This window comes from Colobus angolensis, unplaced genomic scaffold (genome assembly GCF_000951035.1).
Source record: "Colobus angolensis palliatus isolate OR3802 unplaced genomic scaffold, Cang.pa_1.0 Scaffold378, whole genome shotgun sequence".
Lineage (NCBI taxonomy): Eukaryota > Metazoa > Chordata > Mammalia > Primates > Cercopithecidae > Colobus > Colobus angolensis.
Genome location: NW_012117132.1, coordinates 160,312 through 176,810, shown reverse-complemented (window position 1 = coordinate 176,810; position 16,499 = coordinate 160,312). Strand labels below are relative to the sequence as shown.

Here is a 16,499-nt window from a genome sequence, read left to right as displayed (position 1 = left end):
TGTTTTCAGAGAAATATTCTTTCTTGGTTTTCCACTGTTTATATTTGGTAGCAACAAAAGACTTCATTACTGCAGTGGTACAAAGAAGTAGGCACTACAGTTTTTATCCAACTACACAGAAAGTATAGATTTAAAGCCACCTATTCAAACTGGTACATTTGCCCATACACATAGATGATACTCTGATTTGTTTGGAAGATTATGCACTACTAAATTTTAGTAATGGTGATTTCCCTTGCCTATTATATATTCAGTCTGTTTCCACATTAAGATAGTGTAGGCAGGGGGGAGGGATGGCATTGGGAGTTATACCTGATGTAAATGACGAATTGATGGGTGCTGATGAGTTGATGGGTGCAGCACACCAACATGGCACATGCATACATATGTAACAAACCTGCACGTTGTGCACATGTACCCTAGAACTTAAAGTATAAAAAAAAAAAAAAAAAAGATAGTGTAGGCCAAATTCTTTCATTCCTTCACCACATATTAAGTATACAACAATGTGTGAAGCCGCTCTGTAAGAGAAACATAAAATATAAATCTTACACTCCAGGTGCATATTCTCTAATGTGGATTATAAAATAGAAACCCAAATAATTAATACATTGCCAAAATGTCCAGATAAAATGTAAGAGGAATAGAAGAGACAGAGATTTCTTCTTCTGGGGTCAAAGGAGTAAGAGCCAACAGAGGTAGGCTCTGGAAGAGAAACAGGACTTAGATATGCTGAGATTAGGGAGGAATCAAAGTGCAGGGTCTAATGCGGGAAAAAGAGAAATAGCTGTTTGTCTAGAACTTAAGTGTACACAGAGAAGTGTGTGTGTAAAAAGTCTGGACAGAGAGATCTGAATCCTGTTCATGAGAAGTGAAGAATAACATGGTATAAAGTTGTCAATATAAAAGACATATGAATATTTTTAGGAAAGCAAACTCAAGGTAAAAACTGTGTAAATTAATGCAATAATAGTTAAAAAAAAATCTTTTGCCTTATTTTCCTTCAACAGTCTGAACAACTGTGGGGTGAATACACTGCTACTTGCCTCTACAGACACCTTCTAGAGGGCTCGAGGACCCAAACAACAACATTATACAAAGAGTCATTGTTTATATGTCAGGGAATTCCTATACTGCTTGTGTTCACATAAGTTTAAAAAAAGTCAACCCAAACAAGAAAATAAGTTTTAGACGGGTTTAATTCTATGTATCAAAGAGATATGCTCAATTCCAATGAATCAAGTGCCAATCATTCAATGGACGCAAAGAGCTGCTATTAGGTTGAACCACATAAAACTGGCAATATTGGACTATATTTGACGTATAAAAACAATTGCATGCGCTTCAATCTAAGAGCAATAACTAAACTGACGATGACTTAATCACCATTTTGAGTCAACTTTCACCTTTGATCCTACACTGGTTGAGGGAAAGATGACCAAGAGATTTATTAAGTGTGACCACGTGCTCCTTGCTTGCTGTGTCATGCTCTAGTTTATAGGCCAGAAAAAAGCTAGACAGAAAGAGAAAGCTGAAAAAATAAATGGAACAGAAAAGAAAAGGAGGCACAACAATAAAAAGAACACAAAGAGAAAACAAGAGATCACAGGGCAGTTGTTCCCTTCAAAAGAAAGGATCTTTTAAAATTGTTGTTTTTAAGATTTTATCACTTTGAATATGGAGAACAGATGTAATTTCTTTTCACATATGCAAATAAATATGCCAGTTACACAGTTAAAACACTCACTAACATAATAGAGTAGATTAATATTTAATGAATGCTTAATCTGTGGTTATTAGAAACTTTATATACATTTTCATTAAGTATGAATAACAACACACAGTTGGTGGTTTCACACCCATTTCTTAAAGGTAAGCTTACTGCTCTTATTCAGGCCTATAGAAACTAATATGGAGTAAGAATTTTTTTTTTGAGACGGAATCTCACTCTCTTGCCCAGGCTGGAGTGCAGTGGCACAATCTTGGCTCACTGCAGCCTCCGCCTCCCAGGTTCAAGCCATTCGCTTGCCTCAGCCTCCCCAGTAGCTGCGACTACAGGAGCGTGTTACCATGCCCGGCTAATTTTTTGTATTTTTAGTAGAGACGGGGTTTCACTGTATTAGCCAGGACGGTCTTGATCTCCCGACCTCGTGATCTGCCCACCTCGGCCTCCCAAAGTGCTGGGATTACAGGCGCCTAGCCAGAATGAGTTAAGATATGAAGCCCGTTCTGACTCCAAAGCCTGAACATTTCCTATCTCATCCTAATATATATAATGCAACTCTACTGTCACGCAAGAAGTATTTAAAAAATTTCTGAATGCTTGTCATTTAAATTAGGAAGCCTACAATAATGTATTTCACATTGTATGATTTAAGTGTGTTATTCCTGAGCAAAGAAAATTTAGCATAAAAAGGAACGGGGAAACATTTTATATTCTGAGAAGCACAATAATGTGCATTAGATTTCAAGCAAAAACATTTTAAAGATAATTTGAAATTCAATTCAATAAGTATTTGAGGTTTATTTTGTGATGCACTGCGAAGAAAGAGTTGTATAAAATTTCAGTCCCATAATTATGTTAGAGACAGAGGTAAAAGTGGTGAAGATTTACCATTAATAAATGGAACTGGAAATAGGCAAATACCCACCATTTTCACATGTACAGCAGACTCTTGATTAGTCATTTCTTGGTTATCCAATCTTCTGGATTTTCCCAGGTGATGTCACAGCAAAAGAGAAAAAAAAGAGTACACGTGACATACATAAATTTCAGGTTCTTCCTGTTATGCTAATAATATACTAAGGTGGTATTTTTGGTATGACTTATTTTGTTTTTTAAAAATGTTTATTTTATGTACAAAGAAGTAACATGGTTTCTTTCATTGGGTGGATGCCCTGGATAATCCATTCAAGGAAGATCACTTAGTCCAACTCAATGAAACCTATGTCCTTTGCGTACTGATGGAAACACTGACAGCACATATCGAGGCTGTGTTTCCGGATCAGACTATGCTGGTTTGGGCAGACGTGACAAGAGCGAGAACCCTGGCCCAACTTCTGTGGGTGGCTCCAGTAAGGCTGCTGGTGACCCATCTTGCTTTCGGGAGCGCAATGAGGCAAAAGGCTTTGTTATGATTTAACGTAGCCTATATGTGACATATAAAGCATCTTTTTTTTTTTTTTTTCTAAGAAGCTCAGCAAGGGTTTTACTGTATCCAGCACAGTTTTGGATTAAACATTTTCTATGGAGAATCTGAAGCTCTCCTACAAGAATATGGTATTAAGAAAACTGAATAAACAGTGAAAATGAAGTACATATTTGCAAAGAGCACTTTATTGCAAGAATATTTTATCAACACTTTCTCTACATGTAAGGATGAAGTTTGTGGGAAAATTATGCATTGCTACTACTGAATCAATATAGGAATATACAGACAGAACAAAGTAAGGGAAGACATAACACAAAAGTCCAATTTTTCCTTCAATTTTCTTATATTAAAATCTTTAATTTTTTTTTTTTTTTGAGATGGAGTCTTGCTCTGTTGTCAAGCTGGAGTGCAGTGGCATGATCTCGGCTCACTGCAACCTCCGACTCCCAGGTTCAAATGATTCTGCTGCCTCAGCCTCCCAAGTAGGTGGGACTACAGGCGCATGCTGCCATGTCCGGCTAATTTTTGCATTTTTAGTAGAGATAGGGTTTCACCATGCTGGCCAGGATGGCCTCGATCTCCTGACCTCGTGATCCGCCTGCCTTGGCCTCCCAAACTGCTGGGATTACAGGCGTGAGCCACTGCGCCTGGCCTAAATCTTTAATTTTTAAATATGATATGACTAAGATATGAGCTGCATTTGAATTGAGCATTGTGTCTAGCACAAAATAGGTATGTGACAGTGTTTATTAACTGAATGAACCTTTTAGGTTCTGGGTGAAGTTTAAATATATCTGTTCATCAAACAAAAGGAACCAGTTTTTAAAACATCCCTCATCATTATTCTAAGGTTTTTTGTTGTTGCTGTATTGGTAGTATAAAACTCAGGGAAAATTACTAATCTATTTTTGTTCCATAATGACTTTACTTTTACTTTATTTCAGATAAGTAAAATTTTATAATTAAAGCACTATTTAAAAATGGCAACTTAGTTGAAGGGGAGAAAATATCTGACTTTTTCTTAAACTCTAGTAATGTAAATTGGACATTAGATCTGTGTTCTTTATAATTAAAAGGTGTTATAGCAGATACATCAAATTTTCTCAAATTCTAAAATTTGGTCCCTACCCCCTTCCATTTTAAGTCCATGAAATTACAAAATGTCTTTTTCTTCCTTTCTCAGAAAGCCTGCTAGTAAGTTGATAGTCTCATAATTGATGGCATCTTAGAATTAAGTAAACATGATTTCCAAATAGTAAGATAACTTGCAATTTTTCACATCTGAAAAAGAATGTATCTGCATATGAGTGTGTATATATATCGATATAAAGATGTATATATCTTTATACATATATACACACACACATACACACATACAGTATATAACTCAGAAAATATTTGATCACCACACTCAAAATATAATGGTAGTTTGGGGATTCGTAGTCTTTAGCTTAGATGATTGTAGTCAAGTTTAAGTAGACTTTCCTTGGTCTAACTTTTTTCTTTCATAGTCATCCAGATTTCTAACAAACAAGGTATTACAGAAGCTGTATGCAAGTCTATTTCTTCATTCATAGCAATCAAAGCCTAATTATTAAATGCTTACAGCTTTTCTTTGATGTTTACTATGTGAAAAGTGGTTTAGATTTTTCAAAGAGCACTATTTAAATAAAACCATCTCATTAGCTTGAAAAAAAGGAAGAGTGTGGAGACTGTGGAAAAGTACTGTAGAGTTTATAAAAATGCCGCATAATCTGTGAAACATTTGAAAAACTCAAGGGCAAACAATTCACGCAGTGAAGAATTAAACACATTTTAATATCTAGGAATCTAAGATCTTTTTGTTACACATTCAGGTAGTAGAAGCCCTCTCTAGTCTCTATCTCTGAAGTATGGCTCTTTTTGGAACATACATTTTGAATTTACAGGGGAAAAAAGTCAGTATAAGTTGGTAAAAGAATGATCATCTTTCTCATCATCTCATCAAATAAAAACAAAGAGTGATAAGAAATTTGATGGCCAACTTTAGGACCTTTTTGTTTTTTTTGGTAAGTATACCAGTAATTCATGAATACTATGCAAATTTCAACTGAAGAGCTTTCATTCTTCCCAGTCCTCGCTAGCAATCTGATCAGAATTTATCTTTGTTCAAAGATAATTGCACATAAAGTGATATGGCAGTCCTTATACAAAAATTGCTGTAAGGTCTATATCATTTAAAAAGTGTAAAGACTCAGGTGTAAAATGTCAGCATTCTGGCACTATTCTAAGGAAGACACGGAAAATTAGGGCAGAGTATTTTTAAACCAATAGGCTTGTAAACCTATACCTGGTATATAAAGTTCTGGCTTACTTTGCCAATGGTCATCTGCTGCAGACGCTTCAAGAGAAGAGTTGCTGGAAAAAACACATCAAGTGTAGAAGACGTGTTCAAAAATAGAAAATACTGCCCTTGAACTATGAACTCTCTTCAAAGGAAGTTTTAACATTTTAAGTCTTCAGAGTCTTTAAGTGTGAACTGGAAAATGTGGAAACTGGAAAATAATTACTTTGTGTGCTTTTTGTATGAGATTAAGGTCTCTACTATAGCAGAGTTCTTTACAAGGAATGTGTAGGACAAGGCTAAAGACTGAAGCAAGAGGTAAGAACTTCACTTAACACAAACTTGACAACTGAAAACTTTATCATGGTATTTCATTCTGACGATAGTTTACAAGTCAATTAATGAAAATTGACTGGTATGTCTACATGAAAAAAATTACCTGATTTAAAGCAAGTCTTAAAGTATCTGAATGCAAACTGATTACTTTTAAAGGTCTACTTGACTCTGTCTTACAGGAAAGTGAAAATGATTAAATTCATGAATATAGCTTTAAAAATTGTGACTGCTTTAATTGTGATACTCGCAGAAACACGTAAACTACATTGATAAGGAAAGAATATTGTGAATGCTAAACTGTATATTACTTACATAAGAAGAGGCATATATTACTATAATATGGACACAGTATCAGCAACAGTACCAAACATCCATGGTGAATCCATTTTTCCTATACTTTTTCAGTAACCTGTACTATTTGACTTTCTTAAGCTTGGGTTTTTTTTTTCTTTATGTTTCTTAGGGTGATTGATTAGCACATGCAAAATCAAACTGTAAGTTCATCCTTTCTGTATGGTTGTAATAATTTTGGGGGGCATTTAAATAATTTTCTCTAATTAGATTTTCAACTCAGCAGTGGGGGAAAAAGAAACACACAAGCTGCAAAGTGAAACTTTCTCGATACAGGCATAAAACAAAAATGAAACTAAATAGCAAAGAGTGGGAGGGGTAGAAGAGGATATAGGAGGAAAGAGGAAAAAACAGATTTCAAAAGCTAGTTATTTAAAAATGGGCAATTTAAACCAATTTCCCTAAATGGCAAAGCAGCTACGGAGTCAGAATTCTGTAGGCATTTATGCAAATAAATAATTTCAATTTCAGTGTTTAGAATTTATTCCTCTATCCTTCCCACGCTCACTGCCTCTAATATCTAATAGTATTTTTTCAAGATAAGTAAACCACACACACAGCACATGGAAACTAAGTAATTTATACTGACAACCCTTAAGGCACTGAGTTCTTCTGTCCTTGAATTTGTCCTAGAACAACAGCATAGGTGACAAGCAATACCCAGAGATGCTGGGCTTGGATGCAGGCTGCCAATAAAAACTAAGCAAACTGCTTTAAGAAACGATCTGCAGCATGATCTAACTTCTCTGACTTAAGGAAAAAAAAAAAAAACTATAAAATGTAGAGAATTAAATTATTTAAATATAACTTAGCCATAATATTCTAGGCTTTTACTATAATATAAATTTTTGAATCTTAATTTTCAATATATAATTTGTTATAAATCTGTAATCTAACTTTTATCAATTCATAAAACATACCAGTGATAATCCCATTCTATAAAATCCTGGGTAAAGCTCACGTGCACAAAATAAAAATCGATAATCTTTATTACTACCCATAATAAACGTTTCCTAATCCTAGTAACACAAAGCTTGTGGCTGTCAGTAAAACTGAGTCACATAGCGACTGAATGAACAACACAATTGAATCTTAGAGGGTTTCCCCTCAACCTGGAAAGAGACTTCTGAAGGTACTTCGTTTTTTCTTAACATCTACATATAAAACAAGAAGCTCTTAAAATCAGAACATATAAAATGTTAATTTCTGAGACCTAAGACTCTTCAAAGTTTTGCACATTCACTTCTTCACAAATTATAAAGAACTTTTGCATTATACTGGATCATTCTTTTATTTCCTAAGTTTGTATTTTAAAATGCCCAAAATTTCAGTAAGATACAGAATCAAATAAGAATCACATAAAGTTAGACAAGAGAAACTCATTTACATGAACCGTACACACTTACCCTGAAGGTAACCGGACGAGGCACACCAGCAAAAGAAAATTCTTCCTGTCTGAGAAGTACTAATATAGTACAAGGTGCAAATGAGGGCGGTTCCAAAAGCCTTGACTAAGCCCTATGCAAAAACCTTGTGACGCACTGCTGCACAGTACTTTATATATGCTCTTGGTTACAGCCTCGCTAGCTCTGAGCTAGTCACCAGTCAATCTTCATTATCAATTGAAGTTATGTGATGATTAAAGAGAAGGTAAATCTCTACTATTACAACTGGTAACTGGCTCTGGAAAGAAAAGAGGAACCTCTACACTAACACTTAAAAACATTCCCTTCCTCATGGTTTGTCAGTGGTTTGTCAGTGTACTTCTGATATGTGAACTTTTCTGTATATTCTATTTTAATACAAAGTTAAAAAGATTAGGTTGCTGTTGCCAGGGCTGGAGGAGGAGGATGGGGAATTATTGCTCAAAGGATAGAGTTTCAGTTTTAGCATATGAAAAGAGTTCTGGAGTGGACAGTGGTTATGGTTGCACAGCAGTGTAGAGGTACTTAATGCCACCAAATTAAATGCTTAAAAATCGTTTAAATGGTACTGTTTATATTATATATATTTTACCACCAGTAAAAAAAAGATTAGCTCACTTAAAGTCCATAAACAAAAAGACAAGATATATGCAAATGTGGTCAAAAGACTGTTAATAGTCTTTAGCAAAGGGCAGTGGGATTTAAAGTAATTTTTTTTTTTTTTTTGAGACGGAGTCTCACTCTGTCGCCCAGGCTGGAGTGCAGTGGCCGGATCTCAGCTCACTGCAAGCTCCGCCTCCCGGGTTTACGCCATTCTCCTGCCTCAGCCTCCCGAGTAGCTGGGACTACAGGCGCCCGCCACCTCGCCCGGCTAGTTTTTTGTATATGTTAGTAGAGACGGGGTTTCACTGTGTTAGCCAGGATGGTCTCGATCTCCGGACCTCGTGATCTGCCCGTCTCGGCCTCCCAAAGTGCTGGGATTACAGGCTTGAGCCACCGCACCCGGTCTAAAGTAATTTTTATATTTTCCTATACTTTTAATGAGACCAGCCACAAAATCTGAAAATAAAAATTAATTTCTATTTTAAAAAAATTTGGGAAAAAGTTCCTTCCTGTTAGAAATAAGAGCAGTCCAATTGTCATGAAGAAAATTTTTTTATTTTTATTTTTTTAAAGAGAACTAGTCTTGCTTTAAACCTGAGTAGTAGGGTGGCAATATGCTAATACCATGTGTCAGGACCTTATAGATAAGTTATGCCATGGGCTGTGGGAAACTTTATCATTAGGAACATGGCTACACTACACTTACGTAAATAAATTTTTATTATCGGCTTTTTCTCTACTGCCCTCAGAGAAATGTAGTCTAGGTAATATTTCAGTAATCAAATTTTGTGAAGTATCGTTCTCTTATTAAAAACAACATGAAAAAAATTTTAAATTGCTGTTAAAATTGGTGTTAAAAAGCTATCCAGGCTGGGTGCAGTGGCTCATGCCTGTAATCCCTGCACTTTCGAAGGCCGAGGCGGGTGGATCACCTGAGGTCAGGAGTTCGAGACTAACCTGGCCAACATGATGAAACTCCATCTCTGCTAAAAATATAAAAAATTAGCCAGACCTGGTGGCCGCGCCTGTAATCCCAGCTTCTCGGGGCAGAAGAATCACTTGAACCTGGAAGGCAGATGTTGCAGTGAGCTGAGATCGTGCCATTGCACTCCAGCCCAGGCAACAAGAGCAAAACTCCGTTTCAAAAAAAACAAATGAAACAAAACAAAACAAAAACCACAAAACCGAAAACCAAAAAACAAAACTATCCAAATCTGTATCTACCAAACGTGAAACCTTTGACACTGCTATCTTATTTTAATAAAATAATAAAATTCATAATGAAACACTCCTCTAAGAGAACAGCCTATTATTTCTAATCAGTAATGAAGACTCCAGGGCCACAAAAGGGCTCCATTTCTAAAATATTTCTGTATTATATACGAAAATGATGACTTAAATGTCCTTTAATATTGCTATAGTTAACAATGGTAAGAATTTGAAATATATCACTTTGAAAGATGATTCACAGATCACTTTCAACAACCAAGAATATTGACATGGGCCAGGCGTGGTGGCTCATGCCTGTAATCCCAGTACTTCGGGAGGCCAAGGCTAGTGGATCACCAGGTCAGGAGATCGAGACCATCCTGGCTAACACGGTGAAACCCCATCTCTACTAAAAATATATTTTAAAAAATTAGCCAGATGTGGTGGTGGGCACCTGTAGTCCCAGCTACTCAGGAGGCTGAGGCAGGAGAATGGTGTGAACCCGAAAGGCGGAGCTTGCAGTGAGCCAAGATCGTGCCACCGCATTCCAGCCTGGGTGACAGAGTAAGACTCTGACTCAAAAAAAAAAAAAAAAAAAAAAGAATATTGAAATGATAGTTCTACAATCTTTTTGGAGTGCAATTTAGAAATACTATTAAAAGCGTAAGAAATACACATTCCCTTTGACATACCAATTTTGTGTCTAGAAATTTTTCCTAAAGAAATTAGGCGGTACACAAAACTTTAGCTGCCAGGACGTATACTGCAAATTTGTTTTATAATTCTGGGACACTGGAAACAATCTACATGGCTGATATTTAAATGTTCACCAATACAGAAGAGGTGAATAAACTGTGATATATACATAAAATATAAAATTATACTGCTCTTAAAAATTATTATGAATAGTTAAAATGTATTGTGTTTACAATGTGCCAGATGTCTCTAAGCACTTGATATTCCTTGTCTCATATAATACTTATAAACAACCTTAGAAGGTATGTGCTAGTATTATTCTCAATTTACCGGTGAGCAAATTAAGCCTTATACTTGACAACTGGCAGAAATGGATTCAAACTCAGTTCTCTCTAACTTCAGAATCCATGTTTGAGATCACTGCACAGTACTGCTCTATGAGCTGAGTATTTACAGACATATGGTCTACTATTGATTGAAAAAGGTTATATCTACAGCAAGAGACCAATTTGAGGAGGAAAAATCTTTATACAAGTACAGGAAAGTTTAAAATAGAATACATAAGACAGTATTTGCAATGACATTAAGGGGCCATTTTTACAACCTGAGTTTTAGAAAATAAATGTGCTCCTTGGGAAATTTAAATAGCGTGTTAAGAAACGTGATAGGAGTAGCACCTATGGTGTCCACAATCAGAAAAGAAAGCTAAAATCCCAGTCAACATCATATAGTTGGATTGTTTGAAACAATGTTTCTAACAGAGACACAGAAGCAAGGAATCCAGCCAGCTTAGTGGGCTCCGAAACAAAACACTTCATGGCATGAAAAGAAAGCTGGCTGGTATCCTATCAAAAGGAGTATTGGTCTCTAAGGGTAGGTGGTTTGGGCTCTGCTGGTGTGTGTGCCTGTCCTGCTAGCCTGATTCTAAGAACAGAGAAGAGGGGGAATATGGATGTTGCTTCCTGCCTATAACAGACTTTATCTTTTTAATTCCACCCAGTGTGTACGTGGTAGGAGTGGGGTGGGAGTGAGATAGTGGGACTGGTGGGGTGTCCCTGGAAGAGGGACTAACATGTATCAAGCACTTACTTGCTTTGTCAAAGTCCCAGAAGCATGCGATGGCCCTTTATATACGTTGTAATTCAACTGGTATAATTTTAAGAGAAAAACAATACTTCTCCCTTTTCATAAAGAATCTGAAGTCAGGAGAAGTTAAGACACTACTTATGTGACTTAATGTACAAGAGTTGGGACACTTTTTTTTTCTTTTTTTTTGAGACAGAGTTTCACTCTCGTTGCCCAGGCTGGAGTACAATGACGCGATCTGGGCACACCGCAACCTCCCCCTCCTGGGTTCAAGAGATTCTCATGCCTCAGCCTTCCCCAGTAGCTGGGATTACAGGCATGCGCCACCATGTCCAGCTAATTTTGTATGGGAAACTTTTTGGACCAAACTATATCAGGCTGTCTCTGGGCAACACATAACATGAGAGGGCTTGAGAAGTCTACGGATGAGGAAGAATGTTTAAAAAATATGCCACAAGAAAGGAACAAGGACACAAGCAATGCACTGAATCAAAGATACTGAATTTTGTTTCTAACAGCTCCAGGGCACTTAACTTTTTTATTTTATTTTATTTTTTAGAGAATGGATAGAAAGGATGTGGAAGTACAAAGTTGTAAAGACAGGTTCTTTAACTGCACAGTGGACTTTCACCTCTGTACACAATAACTGGGCCCTGTTGCCTTGGAGTTTCTTTACTCATTGACATAGAAACAGAAATCACTCCTATCACTTCTAGTGGCAAACTCTGGATCTGAAATTCATATGCCAAAGAGCACAGCACTTGTACAGAATTCACATCTTTGGAAGATTTTTTTCCCTCCTCTTTTAACACTGAAACTGGATGTCTTTATCAATAGAAAAAGGGATATTTCTGAGTAACTAGTTAAGAGCTTTTTAGATAGTCAATTATTCAATCAACTTGAAAAACTAAAAATGATCACTTCATATTTTGTCATCAGAAGATTTCTCAGAAATTCCAAATAATGAAAAAACAAAAAGCCCTCAGAAAACCAAATATATGAATTTAAGCTTTAATAACTTATTTATCTTTAACATTGGGACAGGGAAGTAAATAAAGGTACTGCATTAATTAAAAGTTGCATGTAAAAGAAATCACATCATAATCCCGCATAAAACCTGTAGCAAGTATTGTTATTTCTCAACAATACAATCTAGACTTACCTACTAACTTATAGTTGGGCTACTATAATCCAATTACCTTTCCAACAAGGAATGTATTTTTAAACTTAAATCGGATGACACCCTAGGAAGTTATTCCAAACAAAACAATGAAGCCACCATATAAGGAAGACAATTTAGAAGATGAGATGCAATAGTCTCTATACTGCCTCTTGCGAAACTTGTTCCTGCTAATTGCTGCATGATGTAAATAGAAAGATGATTTTTTCAAACATGCAAAACATCAGTCTAGGTATGTGAACTTCTCCTTCCCTGAAGACAACAGTGAACTGACTTCAATATGATGACTGTTCAAAATAGAACTGAAACAAGGTACTATAAATGTTTACATGAATATGGTTTAAAATGTATAAGGAGCAGAAAACAGAGATGAAACAATCATTTACTATATTTTTTGAAAATGAATGGCAAATGAAAATTTTGTTTTTTTTTTTTTTTTTGAGACAGAGTCTCACTCTGTCATCCATGCTGGAGTGCAGTGGCACGATCTCGGCTCACTGCAACCTCCGACTCCCAGGTTCAAATGATTCTGCTGCCTCAGCCTCCCAAGTAGGTGGGACTACAGGCGCATGCTGCCATGTCCGGCTAATTTTTGCATTTTTAGTAGAGATAGGGTTTCACCATGCTGGCCAGGATGGCCTCGATCTCCTGACCTCGTGATCCGCCTGCCTTGGCCTCCCAAACTGCTGGGATTACAGGCGTGAGCCACTGCGCCTGGCCTAAATCTTTAATTTTTAAATATGATATGACTAAGATATGAGCTGCATTTGAATTGAGCATTGTGTCTAGCACAAAATAGGTATGTGACAGTGTTTATTAACTGAATGAACCTTTTAGGTTCTGGGTGAAGTTTAAATATATCTGTTCATCAAACAAAAGGAACCAGTTTTTAAAACATCCCTCATCATTATTCTAAGGTTTTTTGTTGTTGCTGTATTGGTAGTATAAAACTCAGGGAAAATTACTAATCTATTTTTGTTCCATAATGACTTTACTTTTACTTTATTTCAGATAAGTAAAATTTTATAATTAAAGCACTATTTAAAAATGGCAACTTAGTTGAAGGGGAGAAAATATCTGACTTTTTCTTAAACTCTAGTAATGTAAATTGGACATTAGATCTGTGTTCTTTATAATTAAAAGGTGTTATAGCAGATACATCAAATTTTCTCAAATTCTAAAATTTGGTCCCTACCCCCTTCCATTTTAAGTCCATGAAATTACAAAATGTCTTTTTCTTCCTTTCTCAGAAAGCCTGCTAGTAAGTTGATAGTCTCATAATTGATGGCATCTTAGAATTAAGTAAACATGATTTCCAAATAGTAAGATAACTTGCAATTTTTCACATCTGAAAAAGAATGTATCTGCATATGAGTGTGTATATATATCGATATAAAGATGTATATATCTTTATACATATATACACACACACATACACACATACAGTATATAACTCAGAAAATATTTGATCACCACACTCAAAATATAATGGTAGTTTGGGGATTCGTAGTCTTTAGCTTAGATGATTGTAGTCAAGTTTAAGTAGACTTTCCTTGGTCTAACTTTTTTCTTTCATAGTCATCCAGATTTCTAACAAACAAGGTATTACAGAAGCTGTATGCAAGTCTATTTCTTCATTCATAGCAATCAAAGCCTAATTATTAAATGCTTACAGCTTTTCTTTGATGTTTACTATGTGAAAAGTGGTTTAGATTTTTCAAAGAGCACTATTTAAATAAAACCATCTCATTAGCTTGAAAAAAAGGAAGAGTGTGGAGACTGTGGAAAAGTACTGTAGAGTTTATAAAAATGCCGCATAATCTGTGAAACATTTGAAAAACTCAAGGGCAAACAATTCACGCAGTGAAGAATTAAACACATTTTAATATCTAGGAATCTAAGATCTTTTTGTTACACATTCAGGTAGTAGAAGCCCTCTCTAGTCTCTATCTCTGAAGTATGGCTCTTTTTGGAACATACATTTTGAATTTACAGGGGAAAAAAGTCAGTATAAGTTGGTAAAAGAATGATCATCTTTCTCATCATCTCATCAAATAAAAACAAAGAGTGATAAGAAATTTGATGGCCAACTTTAGGACCTTTTTGTTTTTTTTGGTAAGTATACCAGTAATTCATGAATACTATGCAAATTTCAACTGAAGAGCTTTCATTCTTCCCAGTCCTCGCTAGCAATCTGATCAGAATTTATCTTTGTTCAAAGATAATTGCACATAAAGTGATATGGCAGTCCTTATACAAAAATTGCTGTAAGGTCTATATCATTTAAAAAGTGTAAAGACTCAGGTGTAAAATGTCAGCATTCTGGCACTATTCTAAGGAAGACACGGAAAATTAGGGCAGAGTATTTTTAAACCAATAGGCTTGTAAACCTATACCTGGTATATAAAGTTCTGGCTTACTTTGCCAATGGTCATCTGCTGCAGACGCTTCAAGAGAAGAGTTGCTGGAAAAAACACATCAAGTGTAGAAGACGTGTTCAAAAATAGAAAATACTGCCCTTGAACTATGAACTCTCTTCAAAGGAAGTTTTAACATTTTAAGTCTTCAGAGTCTTTAAGTGTGAACTGGAAAATGTGGAAACTGGAAAATAATTACTTTGTGTGCTTTTTGTATGAGATTAAGGTCTCTACTATAGCAGAGTTCTTTACAAGGAATGTGTAGGACAAGGCTAAAGACTGAAGCAAGAGGTAAGAACTTCACTTAACACAAACTTGACAACTGAAAACTTTATCATGGTATTTCATTCTGACGATAGTTTACAAGTCAATTAATGAAAATTGACTGGTATGTCTACATGAAAAAAATTACCTGATTTAAAGCAAGTCTTAAAGTATCTGAATGCAAACTGATTACTTTTAAAGGTCTACTTGACTCTGTCTTACAGGAAAGTGAAAATGATTAAATTCATGAATATAGCTTTAAAAATTGTGACTGCTTTAATTGTGATACTCGCAGAAACACGTAAACTACATTGATAAGGAAAGAATATTGTGAATGCTAAACTGTATATTACTTACATAAGAAGAGGCATATATTACTATAATATGGACACAGTATCAGCAACAGTACCAAACATCCATGGTGAATCCATTTTTCCTATACTTTTTCAGTAACCTGTACTATTTGACTTTCTTAAGCTTGGGTTTTTTTTTTCTTTATGTTTCTTAGGGTGATTGATTAGCACATGCAAAATCAAACTGTAAGTTCATCCTTTCTGTATGGTTGTAATAATTTTGGGGGGCATTTAAATAATTTTCTCTAATTAGATTTTCAACTCAGCAGTGGGGGAAAAAGAAACACACAAGCTGCAAAGTGAAACTTTCTCGATACAGGCATAAAACAAAAATGAAACTAAATAGCAAAGAGTGGGAGGGGTAGAAGAGGATATAGGAGGAAAGAGGAAAAAACAGATTTCAAAAGCTAGTTATTTAAAAATGGGCAATTTAAACCAATTTCCCTAAATGGCAAAGCAGCTACGGAGTCAGAATTCTGTAGGCATTTATGCAAATAAATAATTTCAATTTCAGTGTTTAGAATTTATTCCTCTATCCTTCCCACGCTCACTGCCTCTAATATCTAATAGTATTTTTTCAAGATAAGTAAACCACACACACAGCACATGGAAACTAAGTAATTTATACTGACAACCCTTAAGGCACTGAGTTCTTCTGTCCTTGAATTTGTCCTAGAACAACAGCATAGGTGACAAGCAATACCCAGAGATGCTGGGCTTGGATGCAGGCTGCCAATAAAAACTAAGCAAACTGCTTTAAGAAACGATCTGCAGCATGATCTAACTTCTCTGACTTAAGGAAAAAAAAAAAAAACTATAAAATGTAGAGAATTAAATTATTTAAATATAACTTAGCCATAATATTCTAGGCTTTTACTATAATATAAATTTTTGAATCTTAATTTTCAATATATAATTTGTTATAAATCTGTAATCTAACTTTTATCAATTCATAAAACATACCAGTGATAATCCCATTCTATAAAATCCTGGGTAAAGCTCACGTGCACAAAATAAAAATCGATAATCTTTATTACTACCCATAATAAACGTTTCCTAATCCTAGTAACACAAAGCTTGTGGCTGTCAGTAAAACTGAGTCACA

The 16,499-nt window shown here is 35.4% G+C and overlaps 1 protein-coding gene across 3 annotated transcripts in view; it reads right to left on the bottom strand.

Annotated features, from left to right (window-relative positions):
• The window catches only part of NT5C3A (5'-nucleotidase, cytosolic IIIA), a 49,756-nt gene that overhangs the window by 17,560 nt on the left and 15,697 nt on the right, over nucleotides 1-16,499 (bottom strand). Inside the window, exons 1-2 of one of the 3 annotated variants that reach the window (XM_011953922.1) lie at nucleotides 7,569-8,249; nucleotides 2,652-2,706 (exon numbers count right to left, since the gene is read on the bottom strand). The exons of 1 other annotated variant lie outside the window; for it this stretch is intronic. In XM_011953922.1, the coding sequence (XP_011809312.1) occupies nucleotides 2,652-2,687 (36 nt within the window). In that variant the 5' untranslated portion in view covers nucleotides 2,688-2,706; nucleotides 7,569-8,249. Of the gene's footprint in view, nucleotides 1-2,651; nucleotides 2,707-7,568; nucleotides 8,250-16,499 lie in introns of those variants that run through there. One more of the 3 variants, XM_011953921.1, reaches the window with a different exon arrangement.